This window comes from Abramis brama, assembly GCF_963993115.1.
Source record: "Abramis brama genome assembly, chromosome: 1".
In the NCBI taxonomy this organism is placed as follows: Eukaryota; Metazoa; Chordata; class Actinopteri; order Cypriniformes; family Leuciscidae; genus Abramis; species Abramis brama.
In genome coordinates, this window is record NC_139963.1 from 10,099,011 (window position 1) to 10,110,924 (window position 11,914).

General features: G+C 39.1%; 1 protein-coding gene across 2 annotated transcripts in view; it reads left to right on the plus strand.

The window, feature by feature from the left end:
• Positions 1–8,684, plus strand: part of vwa3a (von Willebrand factor A domain containing 3A) — a 43,697-nt gene extending 35,013 nt beyond the window's left edge. For both annotated transcript variants that reach the window (XM_084118488.1, XM_084118489.1), the window contains 8 exons: positions 2,046–2,198; positions 2,286–2,394; positions 3,846–3,990; positions 4,533–4,677; positions 5,593–5,744; positions 7,992–8,109; positions 8,229–8,326; positions 8,415–8,684. In XM_084118488.1, coding sequence (XP_083974614.1) covers positions 2,046–2,198; positions 2,286–2,394; positions 3,846–3,990; positions 4,533–4,677; positions 5,593–5,744; positions 7,992–8,109; positions 8,229–8,326; positions 8,415–8,454 — 960 coding nt within the window. In that variant the 3' untranslated portion in view covers positions 8,455–8,684. The remainder of the gene's footprint in view (positions 1–2,045; positions 2,199–2,285; positions 2,395–3,845; positions 3,991–4,532; positions 4,678–5,592; positions 5,745–7,991; positions 8,110–8,228; positions 8,327–8,414) is intronic.
• The last annotated feature ends 3,230 nt before the right edge of the window (positions 8,685–11,914 follow it).

An 11,914-nucleotide genomic window follows, 5' to 3' on the forward strand; every position in this document is an offset into this window, starting at 1 on the left:
ATGAACATTATGTTTCTGCTCTTAGGTTTTGAGAACACTATTAAAGACCGGATAACTTTGAATGAAAGTTCTATTAATGTCACTGGAGGAAAGTTTGTTCATAACTTTGAGAGAACCTATCAGGAACTTTAGGAAAAGTTTTGAGAGCATTCCCTGTTAGCTGGGTTTCTGTTCTGACCTAGTAGCTAACTTCTCATGTAGCAATGGTCAAATGTTTCATCTGTCTCTCTTTCTTTCTATATCGCCCCAATAACCGCCTAGCAACACCTTAGAAATCACTCTAAACTCTTTAGCAACCAGTTGCAAAGAAACCTACTAGAAATAAGAAACCCCATAGCAAACACTCAGAACGCCTCAGCAAATGTGATAGGAGGGATAATAGAAAGTGTTTTAATGTCCATACAAAATTACACACAGCAGCTTTAAACAGGATATATTATACCCTTTTACAAAGTCTTGATTTTGTTTTTAGGTTGTACTAGAATAGGTTTTTATGCTTGAATGTTTAAAAACATTATTTTTCTCATATCCTCCATTGTTGCAGCACCTCTCTTCCCAGTCTGTCAGTAATGCTCTGTTTAGTCTATGAAGCCCCTCCCTCTGAAAAGCACACTGTGCTCTTATTGGCTGGATCAGTGTGTTGTGATTGGTTGGATCAGTGTGTTGTGATTGGCTGAATCAGTGTGTTGTGATTGGTTTGATCAGTGTGTTGTGATTGGTTGGATCAGTGTGTTGTGATTGGCTGAATCAGTGTGTTGTGATTGGTTTGATCAGTGTGTTGTGATTGGTTGGATCAGTGTGTTGTGATTGGCTGAATCAGTGTGTTGTGATTGGTTTGATCAGTGTGTTGTGATTGGTTGGATCAGTGTGTTGTGATTGGTTGGATCAGTGTGTTGTGATTGGCTGGATCAGTGTGTTGTGATTGGTTGGATCAGTGTGTTGTGATTGGGTGGATCAGTGTGTTGTGATTGGCTGGATCAGTGTGTTGTGATTGGCTGGATCAGTGTGTTGTGATTGGTTGGATCACTGTGTTGTGATTGGTTGGATCAGTGTGTTGTGATTGGCTGGATCAGTGTGTTGTGATTGGCTGGATCAGTGTGTTGTGATTGGTTGGATCAGTGTGTTGTGATTGGTTGGATCAGTGTGTTGTGATTGGCTGGATCAGTGTATTGTGATTGGTTGGATGACTGTGTTGTGATTGGTTAGATCACTGTGTGTTGTGATTGGTTGGATCTGGTTGGATCAGTGTGTTGTGATTGGTTGGATTACTGTGTTGTGATTGGTTGGATCAGTGTGTTGTGATTGGTTGGATCAGTGTGTTGTGATTGGTTGGATCTGGTTGGATCAGTGTGTTGTGATTGGTTGGATCAGTGTGTTGTGATTGGTTAGATCACTGTGTGTTGTGATTGGTTGGATCTGGTTGGATCAGTGTGTTGTGATTGGTTGGATTACTGTGTTGTGATTGGTTGGATCAGTGTGTTGTGATTGGTTAGATCACTGTGTGTTGTGATTGGTTGGATCTGGTTGGATCAGTGTGTTGTGATTGGTTGGATTACTGTGTTGTGATTGGTTGGATCAGTGTGTTGTGATTGGTTGGATCTGGTTGGATCAGTGTGTTGTGATTGGCTGGATCAGTGTGTTGTGATTGGTCAAGCAATTCTAGCGTGTTTGAGAAATGCCACAATGCTTACCATAACCGCTAGTTTCAACACACTACTAACTAACTCAACCAGGCCCCGCCCCTTTATTTAGCGTATTGATTATTTAAATGAGGAATATTTTGACGTGTTCGTTCAAAAATCAAGACTACAATGGAGGCGTTTCAGGGAGTTTAAAATAAGTGACACTGACATAGAGAATAACTCCCGCTGGAGTGTATTTGTGCTTTGACCTTTGTCATGCTCAAACTACATTGCACACTAAAAACCGTTAGATTAATCATTATTAAATCAGTATTTATGTGTGTTTTTCTGTGTTTTCTGTGTGTGTGTGTGTGTGTGTGTGTGTGTGTGTGTGTGTGTGTGTGTGTGTGTGTGCTCTTTAAGTGGCTGAAAAGGTTTGGTATAAAGAATCTGAAGTTGGACCTTCACAAACTGATATCTGGACCTGAATGCTGCCATCACAACAAACTGGTGCGGTCCGTCCAGAAGAGAGTGTCTGCTAAATACTGCGGCATATTCCCCAGCGTCCACGTCAATGTGAGCCCAGCGCTGTGTGACACCAGTCATGCTGAGGATATGTGTTTTGCATGTTTAGTGAAGGGTTTGTCTTGATGTTCCTCATAGGGGGCGGTGAAACACCTGCATCTGACTCCTGGAGAGTTAAAGCACTACCTCAGTCAGACGGAGAAACTGATGCAGCGATACAGCAGAAGACTGGAGTGGTTACTGACAGGTACAGTACAGGTGTTCATCACACACACTCTCTGGAGTGACTTAAAAACACAACTGACACTCTTATTTAGCTCTTTCTGGGAGGAATGTGAAAGATGATTGTGTGCTTGCTTTTATGTGAAAAACTGTCTTGTTTGTTAACCGTCACCTCTATATTTGAGCATAGATCTGAATATAATAGAATTCACGAAAGCTTTGAAATACAGATCCCTTGTGAGTCCCTAAAATTATACTTAATTTTTTTTCTCTCCAGAAAGCTTATGTTATTTAATTTTGATCATATTTTAAAAAAAATATATTTTTTATGCAATTTTTTGAGACTTTTAGTTTATTTGACTTTAAATTACTAGATTTGATCAATAAATAATAAATAAATGGTAATTTAAGCACATTCATCACATTCGTTCAACTTAAATTCAAAATAATTCACAATTTCATGCCTAAACCTTTTAATTCAGCTCAGAATATCTTACATTGGGTGTCTTTGCCGACCTCTTGTGGAAAAATAATAATATAACATGATATTTCATGATTCTTGCCACTAGATGGCCTTAAAGCTCTATATAGAGAAAACTGTCCTAAAGTCAGTTTCTCTTAATTATAAATTCATTTATATTTTACAAAATAAAATCAAGGCCATATGCCTAACTGAGTTTTGTTCCAAATGTTAATATTAAACCCGCTAAATAGATTTAAAGTGGCATTTTCATAGTAACTCTCTGTCCAGTTATGAAATGGTTTTCACAGGTATTTTGAATGAGACCTAATTTATAATGATTACCGAGGTGTATCTGATAAGGAAAAGTGCAATTAAAAAGCGCATCAACTGTCCATCTACCATTAAAAGGCTACAGTAATGCACTACAGAAGAAATAACTGAGGATCATGTGTTTCTCTCTTTGCAGTTTGCAACTATTTCATGTTTTGGCAAATTGGTGGCTAATTCATATGAATTCAAAAATATAGAATGTGGACTAATGACTTTCAGTAAAAGTCACTAATGTACACTTTGATTTGTCTACTGCACCCACTTAAGATTCTATGTTAATACAACTTAACCTGTTTAGTTTCACCCTGTGTAAAATCTAAAATGGATTAGTGGAACCGGTTCCCACGCAATTTTCTAGTAAAGTCAACTAGTTTGGGTTTAGAGTGCCTCATTCATATATTTTCATGAAATCTGCTTGGAGTGGACCTTCATGCTTTGGTTTTTTTCTAAAAATCATACATTTCCATGAGAATTACATTCATTTGAGAAAATATTTTTTTCTCCTGAGATCAGGTTGGTGGTATACCTGTCTGTATATGGATCTGTGCTCTTTTGCACAGGCATTAGTTTAAGGGTTCAAAGGCTGTTCCTGAAGGATAGGGATTCCAGTCAGCAGGAGACAGAAGCTCACTGGGTTTCTCCTGCCATGTGCATCTCTCGTGTGTGTGTGTGTGTGTGAGCAGGCAGCAGGCGAATGTTTGGATCCGTGCTGGAGAAGGACGTGTGTGTTCTGCTGGATGTGTCCGGATCAATGGCCCCGTTCCTCCCTGAACTCCAGAAGGGACTGACCGCACTGATCTGGGATCAGCTGCATGCCAACAGCGTCAGGTGAGGGGACTCTTCTTGCTCTATTGAGGGAGATATAGAAAAATCTCTTTCACACTCACCTGTCCTTCCACTGATTGGCCGAACAGAGAGTCCCGGTCTGACCTCATGTTTTGTCACAGGACAGCAAATGTGAGTGAATTTTCTGTCATCTTTGCAGGACTGTGATATGAAGAGTGTGTAAAGTAACATATTTTAGCAACTGTGTGAAAGTGAACAGCACATATCAGGCACAATACCGGTATAAACATGAATATCTATGGGTTCAATATGCGTCACATGACTAAACTTACATCATCGTTTTTAAATACCTCCGTTTTCACAGTCCACACTACATCGTGAGAACGGCATTTTCAAAGTTATCCGCTTTGGAGAGTGTTTTCAAACGAAAATGTATTAGTGTGGACAAGGCCTGTGATGACACATTTCCACAGTTCACCAGACTAGAAATGTGAAATGGGTACAAAAAAACCCTGAAAATTTCCTATCCCTGCCTCCTATCATGGTTAGTGAGTAGCTGGCCGGTGTGTGTGTGTGTGTATCAGGTTTACCATGCTGGCGTTCTCTGGAGGGGTGTGTGTGTGGCAGCCGGCGCTGGTGGAGTCCAGTGAGGATCAGTGTGTGGAGGCAGTGCAGTGGTTGAGTCGGCTCACGTCACACGGGCCTTCACACACACTGCAGGCGCTGCAGGTACTCTCAACAACTGCCTTTATACACACTGTTATCACATGGCTCTCTGGAAAACATGATCGGGATTGGTCGATGGCAGCAGTGTGTGCTCAACTCAACTTACTCATTTTTGTTATAAGAACATTTTTCAAACATTCTGTTTTGGTCATGGAAACTTTACAATGTCCATGTTTACATGTTTAACCCTCCTCTCCTGCACTCAGGCCCTGTTTACAGCTGGTATTGAGATGTGTTTTGGTGGATAGGATCACAAGTAGACGAGGGAGACACATTCCCGTTCACACCTGGTGTTTTAATCCGTCTCTTTTGTCCACTTTCAACCACTTCTGTCCTGATTTCTTCAAGAGGAGGGTTTATGGGTGGGGAAATATATGGGCTTTTTCAGATCTTTCGATCTAATGGATGAAATAAACTCATGCAATTTACATACGAACGCGACTGGAGACGACGGAAACACACAGAGATCATCAGCTTTAGTTTCTGCTCTGACAGTCACAAGACCAGCTGAACACTGTGAGTGTGTGTGGTGAGAGAACATTGTGTTTGGTATGTTTTTACTTGGGTCTTCAGCCGATAGTTTAAACCCCCCGTCTGGCCAGAGCTCTTCTCATAATGTTACTCATTAGTCCAGTAGTCGGAGAGAAGACGGTGTTTTGTGGCTGTTTGAACACATTCGACCACAGGAGTGTTTACAGTACGAAAGCAATCCGGTCGAATGTGTTTTCACTCCCTCTGGAAGTGGTTGAAAGTGGACAAACTCAAAGCGTTTTAGACCCTGTTTACACCTGTATTTAAAGTCGTCCACTTGTGATCCGATCGACTAAAACGCATCTTAATACCAGCTGTAAACAGGGCCTCAGTGGTTCTGGTGTTTGTAAGTGTAAGTGTGACTGTGTGTAATGCTTCTTTGCTCAGGCCGGCTGTGGTTTGTCAGATGATGTTGGTCTGTATCTGATCTGTGATGGAAGGAGTGACTCGAGCCACAGTCTAATACTGAGAGAGATCGAGACCCTGAGACGAGAGAAGAGCTTCACCGTCCACACCGTCGCACTCAACCGCCATGACAGGTCAACTATAAATGCCCGTTCACACCAACGACAATAACCATAAAGATATACTTCTAAAAATCATTCTCAATATTAAAGAATAGCAGAGTTCACACCTCGACTATAGCGATAACGGCACAGAGACACGATATCGGTGGAATCACTTTCAGAACGATTTTATCCAGATGATGAACGATAAAATCACTGACAGCCAATCAGAATCCATCCTGCTGTAACGAGTTTGAGCATTCAAAGGGACATAAAAACACATGCTATAAACAGAACGATACGGTCCGCTAATGTGGATGCTAATATAGTTATCTTTATAGTTATCTTTACAGTTATCGTTATTGGTGAACAAGCCTTAATGCTGCCTTTGTATTGATCCTTCGTCAAGATTCAGGACATTTTTTTGTCTGCTTTCATCACAGAAAGTGTTACTTCGGCAACAGATTTTGTGTTTTATGAATAAATATTTTTTATTAGATTGGAATGATGTCTATGTAGTAGTGAGTCATGAAAACACCTAAAATCAGTGACATACGACGAGTGATAATGTTTTTCCAGCCATTTCTCACTGATGCTTCCAAGACTATCACAACATCCTTGCAGTTTTAACAAGTTCTCATCTCTCAGCCTGCTCGATGTTCCCTAATATCATCTTTTTTTTTTTTTGAAATCTAATTTTAGGGGGTATTTTCAACTAAAAACAAAAGTTTTTTTTTTTTTTTTTTTACACAGTTTTAGGCAGGGTTCGAATTATGATTTCATCTTTGTGGGGGTCTCTTTAAAAAAAAAAAAAAAAGTAGCCTATGAGCAGGCGCGGTAGCTTAATAATGTAATATAAAAATTTGTAAATATAATACAAATTTAATAAAAAAGCATTGGTAACACAATTCAATTTAAATAGTACATTTGGTTTAATTTGTCCTTTAATGAGGTCTAATATATGCGGTTAGTTTTTTGTCAGAATTTTCACGTGAGTGAAATAGATCCGTCAGATTCGACCGTGTACTTAAGTGGTCCAGTGGTAGAACATTTGCCAAACGCGTCAGAGGTTCTGGGTTCGAATCTGCACTCATATCAGTTTTTTTTTTTCATCAAATCCGATTATGTTTATAAGTGGTTCTATATCAGGCAGAGACACATTTGTGTGCATTTTGTTTTGTAATTTTACTGGAACGAATAGAGAGTCTCCACAACGGATTGAAGCACGCCCGAGTGAAGACTGTGCACGAGCCACAAACAAACACAGTATCCGCGCCAATGATCGCTGCGATCATTGGCGCGGATACTGTGTTTGTTTGTGGCTCGTGCACAGTCTTCACTCGGGCGTGCTTCAATCCGTTGTGGAGACTCTCTATTCGTTCCAGTAAAATTACAAAACAAAATGCACACAAATGTGTCTCTGCCTGATATAGAACCACTTATAAACATAATCGGATTTGATGAAAAAAAAAAACTGATATTTGTGGCACTTTTATCACTTGATTTAAGCATAAGGATGTACCGTAGTGTGATGACGATCCGAGATCCCGCGAGATCCATGTGTTTGGCATCTTGTCCTATCTTTTAAGTCATGCTACAGTAGTCTGAAGGAAAAAGTGCTTTATTTGTAATTTAAAATAATGGTGCTGATGATTTTTAGAGACCCCCACAGGTGTATGATTTTACTGCTTTCATGGGAGCTCATCCTCTCTCTATGGGAGCTCAGCTCCTACTGGCTCCCACGTAATTCGAACCATGGTTTTAGGGCCTGAAAACACAAACTTTTGAAAACTGGTTTCAAAGTGCAAGTTTTTGGCCAAGTAAACTACAAAAACGTGAATTTGTGAAAACCGTGACGTCATGTTTTATGTGTTCAGTCTATAGATGTGTAGTGTTTCTTTATAAAGTGACATCGCCATCTACTGGCCTTGCATGAATAATACAACGGTTTTAGTCGTATCTACAGATCCGTGTGAATGGGGATCATTTTGACAACATTGTCGTCTGTACTTGAAAAGTTTCAAGAACGCAAAGGAAAAACTTTTGCATTATTACATTGTTGTTGTGTCACTCACTTTAAACATTTTATAAGTAACTTTGCAACTACATGTCAAGTAACTCTCATTAGAGTATTTGTAAACTGTTAGGTTAGGGCTTGCAAAGTTACTTGAAGTTGGTAGAATGTCTAAAGTGGACTATTGAAATAAAGTGTGTTTAACTTTGAAATGTATCATAGTGTGTGTAATAGTGTGATTTGATCAGTTCAGTGTTTTTGAACAGATCGGGCAGTGAGTTTCTGAAGTGTCTGGCCCATAAAACCGGAGGCCGTTTCCACCAGGCTCCTGAAAACACGGATCCGGATCTGATCAGAAAACTGCTGTCAGACCCGGGCAGCGCAGTGCGTATATGTGCTCAACATCACCATACTGCAGGAGTTTGTGGTGTTCGACACGTTCAAAGCATTTCTGCAGACTTCTGTTATGAAATGTGTTGATTCTTGTTTGTCCACAATCAAAGGATCCAGTGCTTCCACAATTTGATGGGGACGATCTGAGGAAACTATCAGAAGAGATCGAGAAGCTGAGATTGTTCCAGAAACAAGCTAAAGCTTTCAGGTGCGTGTTCATTCAGGCAACAGTGCTGATGTAATGATTGATGTTATTGTGAACTTTTTAATATGCTGACTTTACTTTTTTTTCATAGGGAAACTATTCTGGGGTCGAGGAACCTGGAGGGAACGTAGACGCTGATCTCCATGCCTGTTCAAATCACTTTATTCAGAATAAATCTACACTATGGAGTAAAACATGTGGTGGAGTTTCACTCAACTATCGTGTTTCACTCACTCAAACATCTATAAATCATTTAATAAGGCCTAATGTAAGAATATTTGGTAAGACTTTATTTTACAGTGTCCCTGTTAAACATTTTACATGTAGTTACTGTAGTTATAACTAGAAATTGTGCATAATTAAAAAAAAAAAAACTAACCCTGTGTTTCATTTGAAGTCACCATAACAGTGATCAGTGTTTCCATTAGTTGGGCTCTTAACTCTTATTATTTACTTTGTCTTTTTTGGCTGCTGTGACAGTGTGTTTGTTAAACACATTTGCAGCAGCAAAGAAAGCTAAAGTGAAATGAGATCATGTGATGATGGTTACCTGTTGATGGTTTTATAATCATCATGAAACAGACTGATTAACTGTGGTATTTTAATCTAACAATTATGTTGTTTTTATTTTTTATTTCCCACCTCTGGTCGCAAGTGTTTCAGTGTGTTTCGCAAGTGTTTCCGTGTGTTTCGCAAGTGTTTCATTGTGTGTCGCAAGTGTTTCATTGTGTGTCGCAAGTGTTTCAGTGTGTGTCGCAAGTGCAAGTGTTTCAGTGTGTGTCACAAGTATTTCCGTGTGTGTCGCAAGTGTTTCCGTGTGTTTCGCAAGTGTTTCATTGTGTGTCGCAAGTGTTTCATTGTGTGTCGCAAGTGTTTCAGTGTGTGTCGCAAGTGCAAGTGTTTCAGTGTGTGTCACAAGTATTTCCGTGTGTCGCAAGTGTTTCAGTGTGTGTCGCAAGTGTTTCAGTGTGTGTCGCAAGTGTTTCAGTGTGTTTCGTCCCATACGGCCTCCCATAGATAACCTGACTCATGACAATTTCATCTAGTAATAATATGAATATTTTCAGTACATGCCTCATGCTATTATAACTCACTCATCAGACTCCTCTGCATATTTGACAGCTGGTTGAACCAGTTTTTTCTGTTCTTTTTAGATGGAAGTGTTAACAGAGGTATTAGACAAGGGGTTTCGACAAGTCTGTAATTATTTCAATAGCTGAACTTTTGGGAATTTGTTTGAAAAATAGTAAATATATCAGGCCCTACGGGCTTTGGATATATCACATCACATTGTTAGGCGCACCTCATCAGTAAAGCCTGTTCCTTGATTAGTAGCAAATCGCCTTCACCTGCTTTCAGATGGAGCGGCTACACAGCAAAAACTCCAGTGTTAAATTAACACTCAAGAGTGTTGAAGTTAATGAGATAATTAAGTGATTAATTTAGTGATGATTGATCATTATTGATCAAGACACCTGATGTTAACAAGCAGAATCACTGAAGGAGAAAATCACAAATTGTAAGCCACCGTTATGGTGATCATTGTTTGATTTAGTTGGGCTCTTGACCCTTATACATTCACTTTAAATTTTGTTTGTGTGCTGTTATTGATTTATAATAGTCAAATGAACAAAGAAAAGTGTGATTGATGGTGTTGGTTATGTTTTGACATAATGGTAACACTTTACTTGAAGGGGTGTGCATAAGACTGACATGACACCTTCATAATCATGACATGGCTGATGTCATAAATATGAAGGAGGTTTTATGCATGTTTATGACAACTGTCATTAAGTATCATTCGCTTAATTATGACGTTTTTAATGCAAATATGACATTGTTTGAGATGTCTTTGTTATGACAACTTGACATTACCAAGACAACATAAATTGTCATAAATATGTCATAAACATGACATATCAGATTAATTATCAAACTTAAGAAACAAATTCGCTTTATGGGTTATTATTTCATCAAACTGTCAGGTGGTTGGTTTTGACATTGGCTGTCATGAGGCCATTATAACTGTGTCATGAATGTTTTTCTTGACCTCAACTACAGTGGTACAAATTTAATTTGTCATTAAAATGTTATAATGTCTTCATGACAGCCAATGTCAAAACCAACCAACTGACATCTGTGTGTGCCTAAAATAATAATAATAATACATTTTATTTATAATGCGCTTTTCTGAAACCCAAAGCGCTACAAACAATAAAACAAGTAAAGTACAAAGTACAGGAGTAATACAAAATAATCATTACAGTGCAACCCAATAAAATACTAGTCATGACAGTTCAAGTAAGCAATTTTAAAAAGATGTGTTTTAACAACTTCTTGAAACTGGCTAATGTAGGAGCTTCTCTAACAGTAAGAGGAAGTGCATTCCATAACCTGGGTGCCGCAACAGAGACAGCTCTCTCCCCCACACACAGCAAAATCCCCAGTGTTAAATTAACACTCCTCAGTGTTTATATGTGTCCACACTACAGGGTGTTAAAAATTAACACTGAACAGTGTTGAAGTTAATGAGATAATTAAGTGATTAATTAAGTGATGATTGGCCATTAGTGGTGACACCTGATGTTAATAAGCAGAATCATTGACGGAAAGAGAAAAAACAATAACAGAAAAAGGAGAAACACAAGAACTACTGACTTCGAGTCATTACACATTGTTGCACTTATTATTACCAGCAGGGCCGTTTCAAGATATTTGGGGGCCCTAGGCAAAAGAGTGAAGTGAGGTCCCAAGTCCTCCCTCAGGAAAATTTTTAAAATTCAGATGGGATTTCTTGTATTCTGGTGCATTTTAAGAGTCATGAATTATCAATTGGCACAGACAGAAATTTAAGCAAAGCACCTAATAAAGCAAAAACAAAAACAAAAAAAAAAAACATTTGGTGAATAGCCATACGTTTATTGTTATTGTCATATCATGAAAGTGAAGTGTGGAGGATTCGATATTTACTTTACAGGAAAATAACTTCACTTCCCATAATGCCACAAAGTACAGCAACGTCATACGAAAAACTTCGTATTCTTATATTTTATTCATGAATATTCGTGATTCGGTGGCTCTAAATTGTCAAAACACCATGCAAAATGCTTGCTACGGACGCGAAAAACGCAGACCGTTTTTTTTTTTTTGACGGACGAAAGTTTCGGAAGCAGTGTGCAAGCGTGATTGACATAACGTGAGGTCGTATTTATTTTTTAACGTGCGAAAATTTCGGATGCGAATTTCGGACTCAGTGTGCAAGGGCCTACCTGTTGCGTACGGTACAAAGTGTTGATGGAGAAGAATAGAAGGACAAACGCGAAGGAAAGGGGCATTTTTCTCCAGATGGAATAGAAACACCACCAACGGAAATTGATAGCCTGCGTACGTACACCCAGAGTGCGAATTAACCCACCATAATTGGGGGGTACTGCTCCTTCACTTCTTCTATGACCATCATGGTCCACTACCATATCAATCCTCACCGTGATCGCCAAGTGCAACATGTGTTGTGCAACACACATACAAGGTCTAAACATGCGACATTGACAAACTGATAATCAGTAGGCTATAGAATATCTCATTGTTATT